The sequence below is a fragment of the Leptosomus discolor genome, chromosome 2 (assembly GCF_034619465.1).
Source record: "Leptosomus discolor isolate bLepDis1 chromosome 2, bLepDis1.hap2, whole genome shotgun sequence".
Taxonomy (NCBI): domain Eukaryota; kingdom Metazoa; phylum Chordata; class Aves; order Leptosomiformes; family Leptosomidae; genus Leptosomus; species Leptosomus discolor.
This window is the reverse complement of record NC_141392.1, coordinates 18,919,089-18,944,466: the sequence shown is the minus strand read 5'-3', so window position 1 is coordinate 18,944,466 and position 25,378 is coordinate 18,919,089. Positions and strand designations below refer to the sequence as shown.

Here is a 25,378-nt window from a genome sequence, read left to right as displayed (position 1 = left end):
CACAGTATGTATAGAGGACTAAAAAAGGCAAGCTGGAATCTTGTACTTACGCTGTGTATAAGTGTCAGATAGTTTCTCTCAAAGAAAAAAAAAAATATATATATTCAGCTCTCTTCTTAGGGCACAACAGAATAGGCACTATTTTATACGGTGCCACATTTCTCAGACTTTCCAGTATCTGAATAATAAACATTACATACTGAAGTTGCTTGCTGTATTACCATCAATCATGTTACACAACTAATATATGTATTTGCACTTCCTGTCTCTGCAACTACATTTTCATTTCAGAAATATGCTGACTATAAGGCAAGGAGCAAGAACCTCATCTACATGCCTTCTGAATGCACCACACGGGAGAAGCAGGTCTGTATCTTGTATACTTATGACTGATAATTATTTTTTTCATCATGGAAAACCAGCCAGACATGGGCAGAACCCCAAGTCTTTCAAGACAGGCAAGTATCAGGAACGCTTGTTTTCTCAGTTCTCATTAGGAACTGTTCCAGTGAATAAACATTATTCTATCTGAATCATGCGCACTACATACATTAATCTGTGTTGTTACTGTATCAATAGTTAATATGGACTAGTGATTTAACATTGTGTTCTATTTATGCATAAATTTTAACAACACGTTGCACGTAACAAACTACTGAAAGAAGTTAATCCATTTAGCTCCAAAAGATGACTTGCACCACCTGCAGGTCTTAGTAGAGGGTTACACGAGACTAACTCAACTTTCAGACATCAAATTCTACACTACTAGAATAAAAGTTAAGTCAAAATACCTCCTGCAAAAGCAAAACAACAGGCTTACTTCAGAACAGTCAGTTTTGGTAGTTCAGCCTAGTTTGATAAGAGTTCTGCACTGGTTAATGTTAACTGGGGTCCTTTAACATGGCACACTTCAAGCTAAGAAATAATCAGTAACTCCCTATGACAACAAAGGAAATGTAAAGGAACAGCAGCCCAAATATTTTCTTCTCAAACCACCTATATGTTCTGAATTATAGCTCATAATTCTTAAAACAGCCACACTATACTGTAAAGCATACAGAAAACAACATGGCAGCTGCGTATCTTTCAAAGTATACTTGAATCTGGCGATACATCTCATCAGTCCCACTAACAGCTTATTATGCTTGTTCTTTCAGATGGAAAAAAAAAAAAAACACCAAAAACGCAACACACACAGAACAGTCCTACACACTTTGAAAAGTATTAAGACTGGGAGGATGGTGCACCAATAACTTACAAGTAAAATACATTGCTTTTATCCCAAATAATTAAATTCATCAAAGTAGTACTTGGAAGCAAGATGCATTTAGACAGGCTTAGCTACGCTGCAGAATAAACTGAAAAAATATTACTATAGTATTTCAGTGTCCATAAGTACAGATTAAAACAAACTACTTTTAACAAATTGCAGCCCCGATGATTCTGTGGCTGGGCAAAACACAGGTTATCAATGGATCTCTTTCAACCTCCTAATACTTGGATACACCAACCTTTACAAAGCTTCACTAAGAGTTTCACTCCATCTAATTACTTTGCTTCTCCTTTAAATACAGCTTTTCCTAAATGCAGTCAGCATTAGCCATACAGAATCGCAACACAAAATGCAGAGATGACCATAACTCTATGAAACAGGTCAAGTTACATTTTCTGCCTATAATTTAACCCCATTTTATAAAGAAAACACTCTTGCAAACTTGCAGGACTTCTGATGCACAGTAATGAGCAAACAGGCCTGACACAAAAGTTAGAATTTACAATGTTTTCTTTGACACAAGGAAACTACAAATCGGAGTAATAACTTTCAAAATCTTAAAACCAGCATAAGCATAAAATTAAAGTTGTCTCAGATCTTAGGATCCAAAACTGACAGAAGCAGAAGATCCTGAGTATGTAATCAAGAACTAAGGACAAAAGCCATTGTAACACACAGAAGTAAGATACAGCATTCAATAAACCTGGGGACAAATATTTCAGTGCCACATTACAAACATTTCTAAGCAGGCTCTGATCAACTTATGAGGCACCATTCTGCAAAGGGTTAGAAAAAGTAGAAAAATGTGTTGAAGAGAAGCAGAATAACTCAGTCTCTAGAAATCTAGAGAGAAAATGACTCTTTGCATAACTTCTTTAAATATCAGCATGCCCAAGTCACTTCTTTTTTTGGTAGTAGTGATCTGTGTTAAAGCCTAACAGCATGTATAGACATACCTGTAATGCCTTATCTGAAATAGGAGCCTTAGAGAAGACATCGAAGTCAAATTCAGTTTTCTGGCCTCTTCTGCTTTGTCAAGATACATATCAACATACATTTTGCAATGCATTAACCTGATGATCAGCTGAGTTGCATGAAGTTTGGGTTTAAACTATAAGAATATAGCTATATTTAGCATGAGTTTAAAAAAAGCATAACTTTTGTTTGCATGGTGACCATAATCAAGAGACAAACACACACAGTAGGAATATGGCCTTTGCAGTTTTCCTTTCTGAAGGAACAAGAATTATCTGTACATTCTCAGCAGAGGTCTGCCAGATTCTCTAAGGCTTCGTATCGACTGATACTGCTAGCTACTGGTAGGGCAGACACAGGGTGACAGGCAGCAGCATGAAAGAGCAAGGAAGAAAAAGAGCACTCGTATTTGGGCCACATTATCTAGGCAAAATATGGTTAAGAGTGACCCACTGCAACCAAAGGTAGGGTTGTTTTCTTTTTTCTGGAAATGGGAAGAGGTCACTACTGCTTAATTGCTTGGGTGTTTCATCGATTTTTTTTTTTAATTGGCAAACTGGAAGTGACATCAAAATACTATACAGACTGAGCATTTGCAGTATGAATAATAGGAAGTGGCTGCTATACTGCCTTAGCCTGTAGCATGAATCATTTGACCATCTAAACATATCTTACCTCCTCTTCAAAATGTCATAATTGTAAAAAGCATTTAATTTAACAGTAACCTGCCAATTTGCACCTCAAGGAAAATTATTTTTTGCTCTATTTAACTATGTATTACAGGATAGCACAGAAAAACCTCCAAACACCATTATTTCTTGGTTGTAGTATTTTGTGCTTGACAGAATCTTCTGTTAAATTGTTACTAACTTGTGCAAGTCTATCAAACATATAATATTGTTACCTTTCTTCAATTCTATTCTTGTCCATAAGTGGTTGTTTGATCCACTGATTAACTAGTCTTTGTCCTTGAGGAGTTCTGCATTTATTTAGCAAACCAGCTAGAGACTGTGCAGTATTAGGATTTTCCACAGAACTCTGGAAAGGAAAAAAAACAAACAAACAAAACAAGTTAGTGAAGTTTATTGGCACCCACTGAATGGCACTCAACTTTGCTACCTAGGAACAGATCACTGTTTCTTCTGTATTCAACTTTGCACCCATCAGAAAAGGCAAATGAAACAGCACAGCATTAAAGCACTTACCCTCTGGTCCCTAGAACATGGCAAGCAAGGAATAGGTTTGCCTATTTTGAAACTCATCCTGACTGAACAGGAAAGTTAGAAATTTATCTAGTCACTGGACAGTTTGCCCCTTGAACAGGAAAAGTGGAAATATACCTAGATATTTGCTAGTTTGCTCTTTGTAAGGTCAAAAAATAGGGGTCCTGTCCATCAAAAAAAAAAAAGGCAGCGAGAAAAAGGACTTGGGTTCAAGGATTTTGGTTGTGGATCTTTGGGGGGTGCTGGGGGTGGGGCAGGCAGAGACACAACAGAAAGATGCAATGGGAAAGAACACAACCAAATTCTCTCAAGCTTCCCCAGATCATCTTTGGAGTACTATTAACACCTCTACACTTACTCTGTTCAGATTACAGTTTACTATCTATAATTTAGGTTTAATATTAACTAAACTCAAGACAGCCTTTTGGTCATTTTTCTTGGGGTTTTGTTTGGTTTTTTACACAAACAGCTAGGATGTTTAACATTGAACAGCAAACAAGCTTGTTTCAACCCTTAACTTTGAAACTGAAATCTCAACTGTTTCTACCCAAGAACATCTGCAATTAAAACACCAGGCAAGCATTTAACCAGGAGCAGGTCTGGATGCCTGTAAACCACTGGGATGTAGAACTAGCATCACCGCAACAGGAAATGAATGCAGTGAGAAGGTATACTGACACACTTAACCCCTGGAAAATCTATCATCTAACGCGGATGTGCCTATTTTCAGTGTTCTGGACAGTACTACATATGAAAAACTTCTGAATCCAAGAAAGTGTCACAGAGTACATATCTTATACATGAATAACCTACTTCAGCACATCCAAGTTGGAAAACCACAGTTTCATATAATCAACTGCATCTGCTGCACCATAAGAACTTTACCTACATAGCTCAGAGCAACTCCGACTACAAAACATTTTGTCTTCGCTCTAGTGTCTGCCCAAAAACCTCCCCACAGCCAGCCTGCCACACAACAATGCAGCTTCCTGCTACATGGCAAACTCCTTGTTCCAAAGCTCACAGCAGCCTCTAAAGATAGACATGGCAGTGGATTTCCTATCACAAAACACGTAACTATAAAAGGATGTAGCTAAGACAGTGCTGAACTTCCTAGAACACTTCCATAACTTGAGAAAAGATGTAATTTTTGCTTCATTCCCTAGACAGTAGCACAGAACCAGGAAACAAAGCAAAAAAAAGAAAAATCAGAACATCTCTCTCCAGGGTTAACCAGCTCAGATGCTGAATATATGCTCTTCTTTCCTCCAAAAATCCCTCTAAGGTAAACAGGGGACCATAGTTGTGATTTCTTCCTATAAACCTGAAACTCAAGCTGATTAACTCCAAGCAAAGATCACTAAGCAGAGTTTACTAACATGAAAACAAAAGAGAAAAGCTGATACAACACACCACTCTGAGTCCACATCTTCCTACTATTAAAACAGGCAAAACATAAAACCAGTGGTGGGAGGTATGGAGGAAACTAGCAACCCGCTTGGACTTGTAGAAAACATGCAAAAAGTAAAGCTACCACTGGCCAGTTAGCATGCCACAGTTCTTTCAGAATGTTCCTAAGTGCTGTTCTCTTCACTGCCCTGCCTGCTGCAGCCAGCCCTCCCTTTCCATCACGAGCAGCAGTGCTTCTGCCATACGCTTCCAGTTCCACTAATACTATCTAATTCAGGCTTCTATTTTCTTTCCTGAAAACAGTACTACTGTATAAAGCAACTATGCTTGGGAGTTCCCTATCATACCACGAAACTACAGAACTCTCCTCCCCTCCCACACCCCAAGTCTGCTCCCACCACTGGAGATGTGAACTTCTCTGACTAAAACCAAGGAAAGACAAAGCGTCCTCCCCGCTGCTTAGACAGACTCCTCAGCAGCTACAATAATGAGGTACTTCTATGGCTCTTCCCATATCTGCACTCTACATAAACACTTGTTTGTGGCCACTTCCTATCTCCTTGATGGTCTTCTCTTCTACATTCAAAGCAAGCTAACAAAAACCAAAAAAAAACCCAAAAAAGGTGGTAACAGTGGCTAACAGCATTTAAAACACACGCTGTCCAGGAAAACAAAGCTAAAATGTAGAAGTTGCCATTAATCAGGATCTGGGGAGTTGCAAATGGGCAGTCACGCTACTTATCAAGCAGCTAAATAGGAATATTGCAAAACACTTATCAATTCAAGTGTGCATTTCTTACCTGAAAAAGGTTGAGGGCTTGAACAGCTGCATTATCTAGAACCATATATTGACTAAGATCAAAAGTAGTCAGTTCGAATTGTCCAAAATTAGACTCATCTGACAGCAACTCTAAAAACTTGATAATGGCTGACAAAGACGAAACAGCAACCTGAAGTTTAAAAAACAAAACAAAAAAAAAAAAAACCACACCACATTCTAGTTAGAAACACTCCTGATTCAGGGAGTATTTGATAAACGCCCCTAGAAAATTACAATCAGGGAAGACTTTGATTCATGTCAATTCCAGCAGTGCTACGAGAGGCTCATCCTGTTCGACAAGACATTTTCATTGGGACACTCTATGGCACTGCAGCGTCCTTCTAGGTAGATGCAAGAACAACGAACTAGACATTTGCATAATCTGATAAACAAAATGTGAAGTGCAAGCTTTCCAGAAAGCTCACCAGCTTTCCAAAGCTGTTATCAGGATGTTTCTGGCTCAGGAACACAAACAAGTTATTGCATATAAATGAGGTATCATGGATCATCTTAGGACATGGTTTCAGGGTTAGTTTTCAGCCAGAATAAGGATCTGATCTGACTCACTGCACGGTGTTACAAACACTAGTGCCAGCACAAAAGAGAGGCAGCAGCATGACTGACTTGTTCAGCTGCAACACACTTCAAACAATTTCATCCTGTTATGAAATCACACATTAAGGGAGAACAACTCTGTACCTTACACCTGCAGTGAGCATCAGCATTGAAGGGCATTTAAAACATGTTTATCTCAAGCAAATTACCTCCTGTTTGCAGCTAAGAACAAACACGTTCAGTTCACATACAGGCACTAAATCATATGCTTGAGCCACAAGATGATATAAAACACAAAAATATTATCATAAACATTACTCCGTTTTCAAATACCAATTTTCCTGTCATGCAAAGTAATCAAAGTATTGTATTTCAGTCCTTAGGCTACACAGATTATGAACAGGAAGCACCTCTTATGCACAGTCTATTTACTTACCAGAGTTTACCACTTTAAAGAGGTAAGTGAAGGGGTTTCTCATTTTTTTCCGGGACCCCTGATATTCAACTTTGACACATACTCAAGCTGAGCAGAACTGCTAAACACTTTAGCAAGAATGTAGCTTAATATACCATAGGTTGTACCATACACTTTCTCAGAGATATGGGAATCCAGCATAAAACAGGACCAGTGAGGACAGAGGAGACCAGCTCACAACAGGTGCATACACCACTCTGCTTCTAAAATATAGGAGCACATTAAACATTGCTCTGTGCTCACCTGCTTTTCCATCTCTGGCAATGCTGCACTATTCATTTGTTCTTCTTTTTTTGATTTTAACAAGCGATTGAGATCCTGAACAATATCTTTTGTTGTGAAATCTGCCTTCTTCCTGTCTGTAATCAGGATTCCTCCCCTCTGAATGACCTGTTGTCCATAAACACACACAGTTATCAATTACTTTCAATATTCAGAGGACAGATGTACATCATATAGAAGCAAACATGAAGAGAGATTTATTTACTGCTAGGTTGCAGAGAGAAGAATGACAGATAAGATTTTACCCTTAGAGTAATTTTTGCTGATGAAAATGCAAATGAGTCACAGACAAATAATACATTTTGGACACGTAAATCAAAACTTCTTTAACATACTGCTCCTTTATTTTTCCATAAATCATGGAGCCTAACTAATAATACAGCTTTTTAGATAAAGTTTTGTCTAACTGTAAGCCACAATGGTTCCCTTACTTGTCGTAGTTTTCCCATCTCTCCTGCAGTCTCTCCTCCTGGTAGCACACACTCCTTTGGTCCTAGCTGAACCAGTAGAGCTTCAAGGTTCGAGAACTGGTCATTATCTGGAAACTCACAGACACTCAGTTTTCTCAGTGTAGTGTCGACATACCCCACTCCTATTACTCTTTGTCCATCATTAGTAGACATCTTAATCCCCACAACTCCAATGGCTGTCGACATATCATTGTTGGCAAAGAGAACTTCCTCAAACTGGGCAAGATTTCCTGGAGAACCCTATTTAGGAAAGAAATATGCTTTTAGAGAGTGTGTATATACACACATACTTTTTTTTCTTTAAAAAGAACAACTGATAAAACGAAGTACTGAACAGTCTATTAATATAAAACATACAGCTGTTCTGGTTTTTGGATCATTAAAATTTTACATATTATCTACACAAAGTGAACTATTTCAGGTTTCCTTTATTTCTCAACCTATGGCAAAGATACAGAACAAGCTCTTCCAGCCTCACCAGCAGTAGAAAATACAGGGATATATAACAGACCATACAATTTACCATCATACCACCAATGTCAGTCCCTGAAAAAAATCACAAAACTCCAAGCTGATGGGCTCAGGAAAGAGTTATGGGGTTTTTCTTTCACCTCACGATTACAAAGAAAAGTTGAAAATTGTACCTTGTATGCTAAATACCAGTCATTTTCTTTGATAGATTTACTCCCTGCTTTGTTCTTGTAAACTTCAACTCTGTAATGACGAACCAGCAGCAGATCTCTCACAAAAGATTCAAAGTTCATTTTACTAAGCACAACACTCTCAAGCTTCTGAGTTCCTACAAAAATGGAAAAAAGAAAATTATGAGATACCTGAACTTGTTCATAAAGTTTATTTTCTCTAATCAAAATCCCCAAGAATAGCCTTCAGGAAGGACACTATCCTAATATCAAAGCAGCAAACATGTAAAATCCATGAAACAACACAAACCCACAGTATTCAACCGGTTAATATAAAGAATGAAGAAAGCACACTCCATATCCAAATAAAAACAATATTCATTTCCAAATTTCACTAAATCTATACGTACAGATCTACAAAGATCTGTTTCTCTCACTCTTTCCCCCTCCTCACAATATTATGGTTTTCTAATTAAAGTTTCACACATTTTAATCTAACGAGTGGCATAAGCCTGCTACAGGTTTTCCTTCTGGATAACGTCTTTTCTTTCCTGGATAAGCTCCTTCTGTTGACAAAACAGACCATCACCCTATTCGCACTCAGAAGATGGCAAGACATTTCCCTTTTATCAAAATATATACTGTAAAAACAATATATTCTCAAAAAAGTTCAAAAGTTTACATTAAAACCTAACTTAGAAAGTGCCTAATTGACAGACTTCTTGCTCCTGTTCCTGTAAGTGTGCAGGCAGATGATACAGCTGAACAAATTTAATTCCGCACAGCTGCCAAGAGGAGCAGTACCACTTCTACCTCCTCATGTCCCGTGCCACCTCTGGCACCAGCCTACTCGCAGAATAAGGTAATTCCAACGCTAAACAAACTGAGGTTTCAGCAGGTAGACTAAGTGTTCTGCCAGACTGGCAAGTGGAATTAACTCTGACTGATGCTGGATACACAACAGCTAGATGACATACAAAAGAAGCACAAGCAATAGATAGGGATTATCACACTCCTCTTTTCAGCAGCATGCCTTCATCACACTTGAGGCTCTTCCAGCCTCTATATGAAAGATGTTAAACAGCGAATTTCCACACCTGTAAGAATTTACGGCTTTATTTTAAATAGGATTTTTAAATTTTCTTTCCTCTTCTTTCCTCAAATCTCTAGTAAGACTTTTTTTTGGAAGCAGGTAAAAAAACCTGATTCCGCATAATTAGGTCCTCTTTCCCAGTGCAGAACTGTCCAACAAAATACAATTTTTTTTTTCTCAGCTGAGACTATGTAATAGACTAACAGGAAGCCAGGGGCAGCTCAAGCTGATACATGCTTTGAAATCATCCTGACCACAAAAAATGTAGTTTTATGCTTAGTTGTAGTTGGATGTGCTAGATAACACTTTAAAGGTCTTAAAACCAGAGCTAATAGTCACAGGCTTACATCTGTGAAATGATTACTTTTAAACAGAATACAAAAATAATACTGATGCACATGCCTGGAAGACATAGCAAATTCTACGCTTGAAACTATCAAGCTCTGCAACTTATCCACAAGTTTTTTCGTGATTTTGGTGAAGGGTTGGGGGTTTTTTTTTGTTGTTTTTACATATTAGCTCATCACTTGCAATAGAAAGTGAAAAGCATACAAGAATGTCGTTCTCTTTTTAATGCCATTGCGCACACACACAAAAAAATCATTCATAACAAACAGGCTTATTTTGTGAAGTATGAGCCAGTAACTTTGCAACATTATAACCCTTGAGATTAAGGACAATACTAAGGTTTGCCTCTTCTAACAAGATAATTTACCTTAATGCCCTTACGTTTGACATCTGCAAGCTCCACCATCTTATACCAAGTGACAAATAAAAAGCAACAGGAGATGGATGGAAGAAAAACCCTTACGCAACACATAATTAAATGTTATTTACTTCTGCAGGCCATCGTTAGTCAAGCATGACGTTACCACTGGTTACCTATCACCTGCACTACAGAACTGCACGAGTCCTGCCCTCAGTTATCACCGAAAATACTATGCAATCATTTTCACAAACGAAAGCCTATCAATGCGCTGGAAAAACGTCATTAACTGCTGTTAGACTATGCAACGCGGTGTGTTCAAGTAACTACCCACATCTCACAGTCCTGTCGCACGAGCTGATGCGACAAGCACACACTCGTCGCCGCGCCTTCTGCGTTAGATCCTTCCTACGTTTGTACACCCACGTCTGTCGCACGCGCCCTACGCAGAAGGGCTACTAACTCCCGTTTCAAAGCTGCGGGAACTTGAACAAGAAAGATTTGCGTTCAGCTACACCCGTTTGCAAGCCGCAATGAGTCAGAGCGGATGGTAAAACCCAGAGACCTCTCGGTACCGCACGGTCCCCACAGCGGAGAGGAGCAGCGGCCACGCCCGCGGTGCGGCCCGCTCCGGCAGCCCCGTGCCGCCGGCTCCACAAGGACCTCAGCGGGAAGGGCACGGCAGCGCCTCCTGCTCGCTCGCCCTGACGGAGTCCCATCTTGGGAAAACGACGCCACGGAGAACCTAAGCCCAAAGTAGTCACGAAAGACCACGGCTGAAGGCGAACACACCGAGCCGCGTCCCGACCCGAGCGACGCCCCTTGAGAACACGCCACTGCTGCACCGGCGACCAGGGGCGGCCACTGTCACCGCCCGCTCCCGCCCCCTCCTCCCCCCCGCGCCCCTCCGGCCACCCGACACCGCCCGCCCCTCCGCAGCAAGGCCCGGCGGGGGCGGGGGGAGCAGTCCACCGTCCCGCCGGTGTCCCCGGTCCCGGCCTCCCCCGCCGCACCCACCGGGTGCCCCCGCCAGCTGGCGGATGACGGCGCGGGTACGGAAGAGCTCGCGGGCAGCCAGCCGCGCGTCCGCGCCGTGCGCCGTGTAGTAGTCGCCGCGCTCGAAGAAGCGCACGGTGGTGTCGGGCTTCTCGGGCAGCGAGAGCACGGCGCGGACGAAGCCCGCCTCGGCCCCCGCGCCCTCCGGCCACACCGCCTCCCGCGGCGGTTCCACCGCCATGCTGCCGCCTCCCGCCAACGGCCGCCGCGCGCACGCCGACCCGCCCGCGGCGCACGCGCGGCAGCGGCGCCACCCAATCACTGTGGGGCATGCGCAGCACGTCACGCCACCCCGCCCCGTCGCTATACGGTGCCCGGGCGCGCCATGGCGGGTGGCAGCCTGTGTTGTGGGAGGGGGGAGGGATGGGCCTTCCCACGCGCCGTACGCTGCCATGGCAACGGCAGGGCGGCGGAGGGGGGGGGGGCAGGCGGGCCCCGCGGGGCTAGTCGCTGCTTCTCGGTGGTCGCCGGTGAGGCGGCCGAGGCTGGGGGCGCAGTGCCAGTGCTCGGTGCTGCCTGAATGTGAGCGCCGAGGCCCACGCGATGGCGGGAGCTGTGTCCGTGCGGCAGCCCCGTGTGAAGGCCGGCGTGCGCAGGCCCCGTGCCGGCCTTCCCTGAAGAGGAAGGGAGCCCCGGGCAGCCGCACCTTCCTTCTGACGCAAGGACACAAAGGAATAGAAATGATACAGGTATGATAGGGGCCCATATAGAAAATATACTTTATAACCAAAGATATATCGAAAATATTAATGGGGAGCTATATAGAAAATGCTAAAACTATTAAAACTTGCTTTCCTAGAACTAACATGCATGCAAGTAAGCAATTAGTCACTAACTCCTGCAAATTGTCTGAGAAGGAGGCCGGAATGCTTGAGAAAGAAGCTGATAACGGAAACAGAAAAGACAGAAACAAGGACGTAATTCATGGTTCAAAGGCGTTAAAGGCAGGAAGAGATAGGGGCTAAGGAAGGCTAGCTAACATCCACCTCTAAACAAGGACAAAAGGGAGATAGCCAGATGTGCACTCAAGGACAGACCAGGCTGAAATCGGTCTGGTACTGCAAGTTCAGCCAAATTAGAAATTCCAGGGGAGAGGTGAAGAGTATACAGCGAGGAAGACCTACAGCCTTCATCCCTGAAGACCCCAGCCCACGGCCACCATGAGGAACTGCGCAAGCGCACCAAGGAGGAGCCCGAGGCGGAGATTATGGAAATGAAGTGACCAGAAGGAGCTGCCTTTTCGGGGATAGATCATGAACATGTATAGGCGTCTCCGGAATAGGTAATGTTTTAACTGTATAAATACTGGACGAGCGGCCACGAGTATGCACGTTTTTGGTGAAGCGATCCCCCGTGCATCTGCGCGCAGTAAACATACGTACTTCATAACCTTTCAGGTTGTAGAGTCTTTTCCGCACGTCAGGTATATGCTAACAATCTTTCATTTCGTGATTATTAAGAATAACTGGGAACCCAGGTTTTGTCGGCTAAATCAAGTTTTTTTTTTTTTTTTTTTTTCTTACAGCCCTTTTCTTTTTCCAGTCAGTTCCAAATTATGGTTCTCGTACCCAAATTCAGCAGTCTCCACCTTACCACCTATAGTCAAAACATGTCTTAGAATTGAAGAAATGCCTTAGCATTTCTTGCGTAAATGCTTATCCCTTCCTTTGGTTTGTCCGTCTTCCTGCTTCAGTATGTCCCTTCGTCTGTGACCCATTGCTTTCTCTCTCCTTTCCACCCTATGTTACCGCAAGCATCTTCCATGTTGTGTCCCATCCTTCTTCTTCCCAGCCCACCCTTGATCCCAGCAATGCCAAGCTTTTGGGACCTCTTTCGCCAGATTTCTCACCTGTCTTCTCTCTTGTTTCCGCTTGGTGAATCAATGTGCTTATCTTAATATTTGTTGGTGTCAATAGGTGCTTTCTAAAAGGCCCTCAGAAGCCCACATAAGGACTACTTCAGGTTTCTCACACTAAACTATCCTTTTACCGCTGGGGCCACCCTGATACCTCGGTCTGAAGATGTTGCCATGTGCTGGCTGTCCTTCCACAGGCAACACCTCAGTGTCCCCACCTCTGCTCCATTCCTGCCCAGTGTCACCCTGGGCTGCCTATCCCCACCAAAACCCCAGTCCTGTGTTACCACTGAGGTAACGCAGCTTTTCCAGAAAAGGCCTTCAAAGCCCTTTTGCAAATGTACTTGCTGAAGGACCGTGGGCAGTTCTTGTGGAGAAGAGGAAGTCTGAGCTGCCTTCATTTGACTCAGGAGGAAGAAGCAAAGCATAAGGTTACTAAAGCTTTGACAGCTTTGTATTTGCCCAAAATCTTTACAACAGCTGTAAAAATTATTTCAGTATGAATGAGTGTACTTTTCCTAACCTTATTTTCGGAAGTGGCTAAATTGTCTGGTCTGATACTTCTCTCCACCAAAAGTGTTTGCTTGCAGCAGTACTCACATAGGAAAATTCAGCTTAAATAATTCTCATTTAGCAAATACATAGCCTTCTGAAAGCACTCATAATGTCAGGCAACCTTGCCAAGAGGTGATAATACTGGGTTAGCTCAAAGTACACATTGTGAATAGCTGGGACTGCTTGTCTTTGTACATACTGATGACTACAGGTGAGCCAAAGATAGGCCCAGAAGTGAAAAAGTGTCCCGTAGAAGCAGCTGGAGAGGCCCTGGGCTCCAGGGACCTAATTACAACTTTCAAAAGAGATAAAATAATGGCTGTTAAGCTGTATTTGCTGCATGTTGCAGTGCTTCCTTCTCTCTCCTCTGGGCCGGTTACACATCTTCATTCAGCAGTTTGCTCAAGGCAGCTCTGCTAAGCTGCTGGCTCCCATTTACAGAAGCCACCACCTAAACTGGCCACTAATGCTCTTAAAGTGGTGACCACAGTCTGTGAAAAACATTTGTGCTGTAACATCTCTTGCACAAAACATCTCCGGATCGATCACCTTTCCTCTGAGCTTCTGCCATTTTCTTTGTCCCATCTCTTCTTCCAAGGCAACTCAGCGCACCGGCTGACCTGCACAGGTCTGACTCTGGATGGGGACTGTCTCCTTGTTGCCAGGCTCGGTTCCTTCACCATGCTGTTGCTAACAGAGTGCTTCCTGCTTTCTCCCTTGCCTACCAGGAGCGACAGAACGAGAAGATGGCTTTAATTGTTACACACATGGCAGACAGGAAATGGATGCTAATCTAAACCTTAATTAATTTTGTTGCCTTCTTACACATAACTAACATATACAGAAAAGTTGCAAGGGCTTTTCAGTTAGAAAAGTGGATGTCTGTTAACCACTTCACAGAAAAGAACAAAAAAAAAAGAAAAAATAAATCCTTTTACACCAAAGGTTAATTAGTATTCAAGTGTTACCAGTGACAGCTCTAATGCTTTCGAGTTGGTCAGAATGTTAACAGAAAATTTGGTGTTAGACCAGTGGATGTGTATGTATACTGCAGCAGAGACTTAAGAGGATATTAACAAGACATATGAATATTTAGTTAATGTAAGTTTGAAAACAGAAAATGTGGATGTTGCCTTGTAAAGACCCTGTAACTTCCTTGTATGCTCTTTTTTCACTCAGATCAATTTGGCACAGCCATGCTCTACTTTGCAGGCACACGAACACACAAGGATTCCACAGCACATTTAGGGGTTAGGGGAGAAAAGAACCCACTTCTTACATGTATGAAGCTTTTACATGCTATACCCTGGTAAGTGTTGCCTCTAACATTACACACCACCTCCTTTTTATCTACCACCCTCTCCCTTGCATACACGGCTGCCATTGTGTGTCACTGCTAAGACAAGGAGGACAAAGATTTTAGCAAAGTTCATAAAACTCTGCGGGGATGGGCCCCAACTATCCCCCAACGTATGAGCCACCTCTACAGCATGCCTGGCTGCCTGTATGTCCAGCAGTGGACCTTTGTAATTAATATGAGACTGTAGCCTTTTCTGGAAGTTGCTAGAATTCAGTAGCTAGCAGTTGTAAAGTTGGAGCAGCGGAGCTGCAAGTATTTCGAGTTTCCTGGAATATTTTTCAGGCTTTTTCAAGCAGTCTGTAATCCAAAATCGCTGTATATTATGTCAATCAAAGTCCAGCGGGTGAGGACATAAACAAACATGGTTCACAAACAATGATATTTCTCTTACCCAACTTACTATGATTGTTCAGGAGTGGAATGAGCATGCTACTGTCAACAGGCCCTATGTACACAACACTGACCTTTCATTTTGTAGTTGTGGAAACTACGCTTAGGGATTACTTAGGTCTTTGGAAGAAAGTTGTATAGACTTTATTGATCATGCTTTCTCAAATAAATTATTTGCATATCCTCTTCTAAAATGTCTCATTGTCTTTGCATAAAGATTAATTTTGCTCAGCAGTAATAATAACTAATATATATATGCTAGTGTAATAATTCATAAGGAAGTAATAGATTTGCACTGGCCTATACAAACACTATTTTCCCACATTGTACATAGGCACTAAGATAAATATTATTACTACGGTTTCTTGTACAGTTTGCATCAATCCTCTCTCTGTAAAAAAGATCTCATTTGTTCAGTCTCAAATTATTTAATAAGTCTTCAGTCTGCCCTTCATATCCTTTATCACAATGGCCATTACATTAAAAGGGTGGGAACATGGTGTCACAACTTTGGGTAGAACTTTAAATTTAAAAAACACGCTCCTTCACAACAGGAAGTTAATGAATTAGGCAAATGGAAGCATCAAAATACTTACCTCAAAAATTGATACAGTGACTAATACTCTTTTGATAAGTTCTATTGGTTTGTTTCTTTTACAGGAAACTTGCTTTTTAACTTTGGTGAATGCTTTCAAAGTATTAAAATAGAGAACATTTAGTATTTTGTTATTTAATTCCATATTATTTTTCAATAGCAATCATTTTTGCCAGCAGTTCAAAACTGCTCTGTATGTGAGAAGAAACATCACATGCTTATGTGAAGAATTGACAGTATCTGATAGTAGCTTCTTTTTTGTTTTAATTTCAGCAGATTAGTCTCCTCTCGCCATAAAAAAACCCTATAAAACACAATAAAGCTGCAGGATGCAAATACACTAGTTTCTCAACTCTTGTCCCTCTCATCCTTTTCCATTTCCCCATAAAGACACGCTTTTATGCAGCTGGACTGTTGCACAAGTGCAGTGTTTTGTAAAAAAGACAGAACAAAACAAAACCCAATATAAAGTCAATGAAACAATTTAGAAAAGGAAACTAGGGAAAAACCTATTATTGACCACCATTTTGAGAGATGAGCAGCATCATGTTTCCACTACAGTAACTGAGTTTAGAAACAGATACAGACAGCTCCTTCAGTTGTGGATTTAGTTAAACTCTCTTCTATTTTTGAATTAATTTCTGTAAACCTTGTGGTTTTCTAACGCCTTGGCCAGTTTCAGTCAAATTTGCTTGTGTGAGTATCTAACATGAAAAGCTCCATTAGGTAAAAAAAGAATTGAAAAGGAGCTAAATGCCTTCCTCTACTGTGAGAAAAGTAGGGAGAAAACCATTTTCAAACAAACCAACTGGGACAGGGTCCAGGCCACACAGCAAGTACATACCAGCCAGTCAAGTCAGCACATGTGTAGCTCCAGCCCAGCCACAGCATACTGACATCTCTTTTCCATCCCACAAGCCAAAAATGAGGTATTAAATGAGGATGGGGAGGGTTGAAAGAGGAGAAGAAACAATAGCATTATGATCTCGGGGAGAAGAAAGGAATGGCAAGGATACTATATTGCAAACTTTTAGGAAAGCACAGGATATGGAGGGTGAAGAATTGGGGAAGACAATAATACACTTGCAAAAGGCAAGCTTACTGAAAACTAGGCTTCATTTGATTAACAGCTTACAGAATTGCATGAAAACTCAGCAGACCACCTGCATACATTGGCAGAGGGAGAGACTGCTCTACAGAAGTTGCCACAACTGCCCAAAAAGGCTGCAAAGCACTCCGGAAAATTTGGTAAATTCCCTACTACAGGATTTTTGTGCTTAGCAGGAGCAGCAATTTGACAGAGCAAACCAATGCACGTGTCTCCACTTCCCAAAACATGCTGTAGACTCAAGAGAAATTTAGTAAAACCTGGGGGCTGCAGCAGCTCAGCACACACACCGAAGTTCACAGCACCAGATGTTGGAAGACCCCAGGGAACAGTCACTGCCTACATTTCAAGACAGTAATGCATGCCAGCTATCACCTCGTTCAAAGGCAGAAGGAAGGTATGTTGGTGCCCTCTGCCATCAGAGGTTAACATTCGATGCAGTCCAGCAACTTCCCTGTTGTATTTAGCAGATACATGCAAGCTCTGCAACGGGGCACATTTCACATACAATCTTACGCACACAGCACATAGAATATCCTCTCAGTTTATCCTACTTTTCCTGTTTTAGGCAGCGGGGTGAAAACAAACACCATAGTAGTACTAAGATTTGTCATTCAGTTCCTTATCTTGTATCTCATTATTTCTTTGGCAACAGGACTTACAGCATTTCCTTTATAAATCAGATATGCTGGATGGACTCTACATGTTTACTTGCTAGCCAGTACCCATTACATAGATTACTAACTGCCAAAGCAAGCTCTTTTATCCAAAGCTCTGGGAGGTAGATAGCGTGTGTAAGTTCGGTCAGCCTCCATGACAGTAAACAGTAATAACAGCAAAAACAGATTCTTCGCTGTGGATAGCTATGCAAATCATGGTGGAACAGCTCTTCCCCAGCACTACCATCAGATGCCAAGTCTACCCAATCCCAACCCTACACCAGAGATGTTCTAGATTAGAGGCTTGTTTTATTATAAATACTCACATAGCGTTTGAAAGAGCAGTCTATACATTCCTGAAATTGCTACATTCACAGCATGTTTATTTTTTTTATACAAACAATCCATATTTTATCATTTTGCTCCTGTTGCACATTAAGAGTGGAAAAGAGGACAAACCACACTTCTCACAGCTTTAAGAAAAAAAATGTAGTGTTGAGATGTTAGATAGCCAATACAACCTTTGTTAATTGGAGTTCTAGAATATTTTCACCTGTACTGTGGTTGCTTGCTTTAAGGAATTTTTAAGTGTGGTAGCTTAGCAGATCGTCATCATTTCAACATGGAAAAATTAAAAGCCTGTTTCCAACTTTTATTAATTCAAGTCATAAAAAAAGTTACAGAACTTCAACTATGTACAAACAGCCATAAAAATGTCACATTCAGTTATACAGGAGTCAGTCTCGTTACAACATGGCTACAAAAATCATTATTTTCAATAAACCTCACACAAGGGTAAAATAAGCCATTTAAGCATGTATGCTCCAAAACCCTAGTAACAGCAGTTGTGAACTTCCTTTATCATCATAAAAAAAAAATCAGGGAGGAAGAGTTAAGTTTAACTTGAGTAAGATGGGGCGTTTAAGATTTAACTCTCAACAAACAGTAAAAGTAGTAGCACATTTACCAGTCTTGGCTGTTAAAACAATCATTAAGTGAGCACAATTGCCTCCCCTTCAGGAGGACTATTTTAAGAGTTAAGATCCATGCCTCCATGCCAGTGTTTCTGTTGTCCTTTTTGAATCTTACTCTGTCTTCAGCTGATGTAGTTACGCGTTGAGTCCTCTATGCATTTCATTCATTTCCTTTACCTGGAGGGGAGGAGGTAGAGGGACATCAACATCTGTGCTACTTCTCAACGTGTAAGATCCCAGATTTTCAGTAGCAAAGGTATTTGATGTAACTAACAGAATCAAATGTGCCAAGACCATTGTAATACTTAAGCGTTTGGTTTGTGGGTTTTGTTTTGTGTTTGTTTTGGGTTTTTTTTTGTTTGTTTTGGTTTTTTTTAAACGGCACTCTTTAGAGTGTGTGCAGGGAGCAGGCTACCATTCAGCTACAACACCCTTTTGATTCCTTTACAAAAGGCTCTACACTTGGGGTGAAGCACCAGACGCCAGTACCATTTGTTACTTTCCATTGGAAAGTAGCTCTTCAATAGAAACTGCAAGCTGCACGCAAATATCTCAAGTAAAGGTCTTCAGGAAAGAACAAGACTATCAGTACTTCCTGTGGATCCTACAGCCCTTGCTACACATATGTAAAAGCGGTGCTTGCTGTCGGCACCGCCTCCCACCCCTGGGAAATGCAGCAGATCACCAGTTGCCTTTGAAACTAAGGCTGAATGGACTTGGTGAACTACACAAAGATGAAAGCAAGTTGCAGCATTTGAATACTTTCAGTCTCCTTGAACGGATCTGAAGCACCCAAAGCAAGCTTTTAACCTACAGCAGACTTAGGAGTTTCTGGATTCTGGCCAACCTCCTCCCCACACATACACCGTACACAGAAATTAATTACCTCTGCTTTCACGTACTTCCCTTTCCTCCTCCTTGTGAGCACCTGTAAGAGGACAAAATAATTGTGAAGTTTTATTTAAGTCTTCACTAACACGTAACTTTACCTGGCTGTAACTTTAAAACTCCAACTTGAAGCTGTCCCTTCCCCACCCTTCCAAAGTGAGGTACACAAGAGGCTGTCTGTCACTCACAACTACTTTAAATCAGGAGGCAACACAGATACTTTCTTTACCTCAATGAGTTTTTCCTAATACTTTCATTTTTCACCCAACACCCTTCAGTCATAACCTGAAACAGCAATGGTATGTCCATCGCTTCTTTCCCACCTCCCAAGTCTCAAAAAAGAAGCCAGTTTGACAGAGGAAGACTTTCTATCAGAGTCCCATTACCCTGGTACGTTGTTTATTTCCCAAATGACACCGTTACCCATTCTACTTGCCAGCTTTGTTAGAACTTACCAGAACAACGATTGCAGCAACTATCGCTACTATTACTACTACAATGACAGCAATGAGGCCAGGAGTCAGAGACTTCATGGAAAACTCTGGTGCTATTTCATCAACGTAGTAGACCACGGTCTTCTCCAAACGCAGCATTTCATTATCGATACTGATGTTTAGTATGTTATTATGAAAGACGGAGTCACCTTTTACCTAAGAACCAATAGGAATAAAGAGAGCTGCTAGTTCCCATTGTAACAGGCATTTATCTAGGTGCTGCAATAATTCATCTCGCTTCAGCCAGTACGCAGTAAGACTACTGAATGCAATGCAATATACACATCTAGTCCTTGGCAAACTTTACCCACGACACACTTACATCTTTTTCAAAGTAGTAGGCCACATCAGCTATATCCACATCTTCAGCAGATTTGTCTGAGGAATTTTGCTTCAAATCAATAGTAATGAAAGGTTTTTCATACTGCAAAAAATATAGTATGGTATTAAGAAGGGGCTAGTTTAAATTTGACTATCAAATACACAGCAGAACATTATGATCCAACTTATGAACTCACATCCAGAATCAAGTTTACGGTACCTGTTCTCAAGCCAACTGTTTACAGTACGATTCAAATTCCACTTTTTTAGTGAAGCAAAGTAAGAACTCATCTCTACAGACCGAGGACAGCAATATGTAATTTCTCAGTATTTCAGTTCAGATACAGCTACTTGCTAGCTGCTCCATTAAGTGTCACTATTTTGAGTCTTCTAATAAGACTCATTATATATTGCACCAACCAAACACGAGTTTTCAAAGTTATTCACAACAAAATAAAATTCTGATACTTTACTAAAAATTATGTGCCTCTTACCAGAACACTACTTATATAGCGTCCATTCAGCATGTAACGATTGGTAATGGTTTCCTGGAAGAACCTGTAAGGATATTAAAGCCATAGCTGTTAAAACCAGTACTATTTTACACATCTGTTTTCAGAAGCAGGGAAGACTAGTATAATCAGGTTTTTTCCTGCAGTTTCTTTGTGGTAGGTTGACCCTAGCTGGCAGCTAAACTCTCACCTAGTCTCTCGCTCACTTTCTCCTAGCAGGAACTGGGAAGAGAATCAGAAGGTCAAAAGCAAGGAAAAAAAAAAACAAAACACCAACCCCCCCCCCCCCCTCCAAAAAACCACCCAAAAAAAAAAACCCACCCCACCAACCCTCATGGGTCAAGATAAAGACAGTCTAATAAATGAAAACGTTGCGGGGCAGGAATAAAAAGCCCCATGCAATGCAAAAGCACTCACTCACCACTAGCAGACCAATGCCCAGCCAATCTCAGAGCAATGGCTACTTAGGAAAAAACTTCTCTCTAGATTTATTGCTGAGCATGACGTTACACAATATGGGATATCCTTCTCATTAATCCGGTCAGCTGTCTTCACTGTGTCCCCTCTCCAATTTCTTACCCACCCACAACCTACACATTGGGGCAGCAGAGCAAGAGTCTGAGAAGGCCTCGCCACTTTGTAAGCACTGTTCAGCGACAGCTAAAACACTGGTGGCTTACCAACACTGTTCTGGTCACCAGTCTAAAACACAGCAACATGCCAACTGCTATCAAGAAAATTAACTCCATCGCAACCAAACCCACTACACTCTCACTATTAAATTATACCAGAGCTCTGTTAATTCCTAACAGTGAAGATGCACTTACTGAAAAACAAACACAGAGTTTGAACAGTTTTGAGAGTTCAGAAGAGGAGCTACAGAGTAGCAGCTTTTGTTCCACTGAGGGGGGTGGGGGTATCTAATAGCTACAAGCACATTTTCCTTGCTACATCTACTCTGACAGAGAGAAGCAGGGTTTTATTTTAGCCAAAAAATAGCTAAACTTCTAAAATGTCTTACAAATGAGTTCACAGGTTTGATAGCACTCTTAAACAATTGTTTGGAAATACACTAGTTATCTAGTAGTGCATGCAGACATTGCCATGACATCTTATACTATCATCACTTACTTCTTCAAGGATTCAGTGTTCAGAGGAGTGTCTCTCTCAGCATGTTTCATTTCAATGATGATCCACCTGAAGTAATAATCAAGAACAATGAATATTCTTAAAGCATGTGAACATAACATTACATACTAAAAATCTAGCCCCAGGGAAAAAACCCAAACAAAGTGAGAGAAAAACAAAGCCCCCTCCAAAACCCTTCAATGTCTCATTGTTTCTGAAGGAAAAAAAAAAAAAAAAAAAAAGCCGTAATCAAGTGTTTATTGCTCCATCTTCATGCACTGGGGTGAACGAATATCATGCGGTTAAATCCTCTACATCGCAGAACCTAATGCAGGAATGTTTTCATGTCACATGTCACAGCACTCCCCACTGAAAGACTTACGTCGTTCTGACTAATTGATTGCACTTTAAGTCTGCATCATGTTTGTCAGTTCTTCTAACACCAGCTGTATTCACACACCAACAAGTGGTTCCATTGCACTGCTTTGCCTTGAAAACACCAGTATTTTCACACTCGGGATCATAAAGGCCATCAGTATCCTCAAATGCATCTTTTGGTTTCTCACGACGACCCGATTTTTGCCGTGTCATTTCCGCTTTCATCAACAGGCATTTTGAAGTCACTAAAAATAATCAGAAAGTCACGTTATGCAGCATCAGACTGTGCACATTCAGAACAGAGCTCTTAGTCCATAAAAACACAAGGTTACATCAGAAGCAACTAGATTTAGAGCCATTACAAGGAAAAGCGTGTGCTTAACATGTAGGCGGTGCAGAAAGTCAACACAACGGGGGTACGTCAGCTTCCGATGCCGAACACATAAGAAGCCCAGCTACCTGAAATTTCATTCAGCCAGAGAATCATTTACAGTTTAGCTGAGCTCAAACCAAGAGTAAGGTCCCAAGACAAGGTTCTTTCACCCCCAGATTTGTAGGAAAAGTCACGATATGTGCTTAGAAGGAAGCTACAAATTACTCTTTGAGAAATCCTTGCCATTAGAGTAAATATTAAGGAGCATGGAGGAGCCTGCATCAGTATAAGCACACACACATCCATGCAAGCCACGCAGAAGGAATTCTAAGTGCTTATCTTCCATCACCAGTTGGCCTGGAAGAGAAGCTTTCCTTCCTTGCTACCATTATTTGCTGAGAACCCACCGGTCGTTCTCACACACTCCTTCGCGTTTAGCTGGCGCTCTCCCCTGCCGCCCCCCAGCAGGGCGCATACTGGGCCAAGCCGCAGCCGCCACCCGCGCTGTACTCACAAGTGTCGCAGTTCACGGACACGCCGGAGCCAACCGAGTCACACCAGCACACGCCGTTGAGCAGCCTGCAGTTGGTGACACGCTTGTTCTTCTCGCAGATGCACGCTGAAAGAGAAGCGCAGCTGTGAGCTCGGATGCCCCCGGGGAAGTAGCCGGGCACCCCGCTGCTCCGCGGGGGCGGGGAGGAGAGACAAAGCCGCCCCTCACCGGACGGAGCCGGCTTCCGACCTGGGCACCCACCCTTCCCCAGTGAAGTGCGAGCACTTCCCTCGGAACGCTCGGGCGCCCCGCGGACCCCTCCGGCTGGGGACAAAGGGGTGCGAAGGCCAGGCACCCCTGCCCGCTCCTCACCTTCCCGCCGCGGGGCGGCCCCACACTCCCGGCGGGGAGGGGGCGCCATTTTGTGGCACCGCGCGGAGCGGGGCGGCTCCGCGGGCGGTGGAGGGCGAGAGGGACCGCAGGAGGGGGGAATCACAGGGCCGGGGAACCCGGTTAGGAGCGGGGATGCAGGGCGGACAGACGCGTGCGGGTACTCACAGTTATCCTGGGCGCAGGCAGCGGCGCAGAAGATCAGCAGCAGGAGCGCAGCCCCGCAGAGCGGCTTCATGGCTCGGGCCGGCGGCGGGGCGCGGAGGGGCCAGAGAAAAGTTCTTCCAGGCGCGGGCGAAGGAGACGGACCGGTGCGTGCGCGGCGGCGATCCGATGTGAGCCGCCCGACAGGTTCCGCAGGTGGTGGTGGCTGCGCCGCACCCTCCCGGCTCCGGTTACACCTGGGACGCGCAGGGGGCGGTGGTGGCAGCTCCTCCTCCCAGGCCAGCCGGGCGCTGTTAAACCGCCGCTTCCTCCCCCCGCACCTGGGCGAAACTGGATGGGGCAGGGCGGGTCCCCGCTCCCGTCCCAGCCCAAATACAGTCTCTTCCGACGGGCTGGGGAGGGGGAGCAGCGGCCCAGCGCCGGTGGTGGGGAGGGGTGCCCTGAGGTGCGGGCCGTCCTGGTAAAGGAGCTGTGAAACTGCCCCGCCCGCGCCGGGGGGTGGTGGAATGGTGCCGTCGCAGGGAGGAGGGGGCGTCGTCGGGGAGCCGGGGGATGGCCGCCCCCGCCGTCGAGGAGAAACTGTTAGTCATCGAGGGAAGCTCCCGGGCGTGTTTGCGGGGCGGGGCGGGGAGGCCGCCCCGCACGGCGACACACGGGCGGGGGGGGGGGGGGGGGGCGCAGCCGGCTCCTCTCCCAGCTCGGGGCTTCCCGCTCCCGCCGCTGAACTTCAGCCTTGCTGAGGGGGCCGCGGGGCGGCCTCCCCCGGGGGTGGCCGGCCCCGAGGTCTGTGCCCTGGCCTGGTGGACGCCGGCCCTGCGTCTCCTTTCCATCAGGAGAGAGGCGGGGGGTGTTGTGTCTGCTCTGCGGGCTCGCTCACGCTTCTGCTCCCGGCAAGCTGATGTTCGCACTTGATAGTTAGTTATGTTCGCGTCCAGCGGTGCTCTTTGAGCTGCTCTGGAAAGACTTAGTGTTTAAAATAAATCTTGATAATCCCATGGTTAATTTAAGAAAAAACAGAAGATTAATCTCTATAGAATAAACTATTTCTTAAAGATCTTTCTGCTGTTTGTGGGGTTTGTTTTGATTGTTTGTTTGTTTTTCTTTTCTAAAATACACACTCGATCACTCTACCTTAGGACTGCTCTGAAGGGAGTTGCCTCCGGTGCTGCAGTATCCGCACTTCCTTGTTCAGAAAAATGTAGTCTTGGGTGCTTTGTCTCCGAGCAGCAGAGCTTTGTGGGAACCTACAAAATGGTAGGTACTGCCAGAGCCCTGCACGGTTGCTCGGGAGGAAACATAGGAAAGCCTGCTGCAGGTTTTAAAATGGCTTTCCAAAGTCTGAAAGCAATGCCAAAATGGAAGACAAAAGACAGGTATAGTATGCTGAAAATATTTTATGAAGAATTTATTAGTTCAGTTTAAAAAATACACATAGTCTTTCTGAAAGATATCTTAGTGTCCTTGAAAAACAAGTTATTTTAGTAGAGGAGAAAACCAGAATGATGTCTGTCTTAAGTCTGTTCCTGCATTTATGAGAAAGCGACAGCGTTTCCAAAGACTTGAAACTTCCTCTTACCAGTGTTTATGTTCGCTGTACAATAAAAACATCTTGCCGCATTTGTACATGCAGACCTCAGTTAAGGAAACTTTGAAACCTTTGCATGTTCTGAAATATAAGTGCAGGTTAGCCATCTTTGTGGTTTTATCTCTGTGCACAGCTGTGTTTCTGTTGTATCTTTGGTTTTGTATTTACTGTTGTCT

General features: G+C 43.3%; 2 protein-coding genes across 4 annotated transcripts in view; both read right to left on the bottom strand.

Annotated features, from left to right (window-relative positions):
• Positions 1 to 11,172, bottom strand: part of MSH2 (mutS homolog 2) — a 53,124-nt gene extending 41,952 nt beyond the window's left edge. The window contains exons 1-6 of one of the 3 annotated variants that reach the window (XM_086460675.1): positions 10,941 to 11,172; positions 8,128 to 8,282; positions 7,445 to 7,723; positions 6,975 to 7,121; positions 5,682 to 5,831; positions 3,153 to 3,286 (exon numbers count right to left, since the gene is read on the bottom strand). In XM_086460675.1, the coding sequence (XP_086316801.1) occupies positions 3,153 to 3,286; positions 5,682 to 5,831; positions 6,975 to 7,121; positions 7,445 to 7,723; positions 8,128 to 8,282; positions 10,941 to 11,160 (1,085 nt within the window). In that variant the 5' untranslated portion in view covers positions 11,161 to 11,172. The remainder of the gene's footprint in view (positions 1 to 3,152; positions 3,287 to 5,681; positions 5,832 to 6,974; positions 7,122 to 7,444; positions 7,724 to 8,127; positions 8,283 to 10,940) is intronic. The other 2 variants (XM_086460676.1, XM_086460674.1) reach the window with 2 other exon arrangements.
• A 6,960-nt stretch (positions 11,173 to 18,132) lies between these two features.
• Positions 18,133 to 23,690, bottom strand: EPCAM (epithelial cell adhesion molecule). The gene is made up of 9 exons (XM_009958803.2): positions 23,621 to 23,690; positions 23,084 to 23,188; positions 22,201 to 22,441; positions 21,822 to 21,887; positions 20,673 to 20,736; positions 20,180 to 20,281; positions 19,819 to 20,013; positions 19,362 to 19,403; positions 18,133 to 18,652 (listed from the first exon to the last, which is right to left on the bottom strand). Exons 1-9 carry the CDS (start codon positions 23,688 to 23,690, stop codon positions 18,611 to 18,613), a joined length of 927 nt encoding a protein of 308 aa, XP_009957105.1. The 3' UTR covers positions 18,133 to 18,610.
• Positions 23,691 to 25,378: the final 1,688 nt, after the last annotated feature.

What these genes read in the sequence shown, in the direction of transcription:
- EPCAM (XM_009958803.2), bottom strand. Translation starts at nt 23,690, where the DNA reads ATGAAGCCGCTCTGCGGGGCTGCGCTCCTGCTGCTGATCTTCTGCGCC. An exon ending in TGCCTGCGCCCAGGATAACT is followed by an intron (nt 23,189 to 23,620) that starts GTGAGTACCCGC and finishes CTTCTCTTTCAG; the next exon opens with CGTGCATCTGCGAGAAGAAC. An exon ending in GTCCGTGAACTGCGACACTT is followed by an intron (nt 22,442 to 23,083) that starts GTGAGTACAGCG and finishes GATTATTTTTAG; the next exon opens with TGACTTCAAAATGCCTGTTG.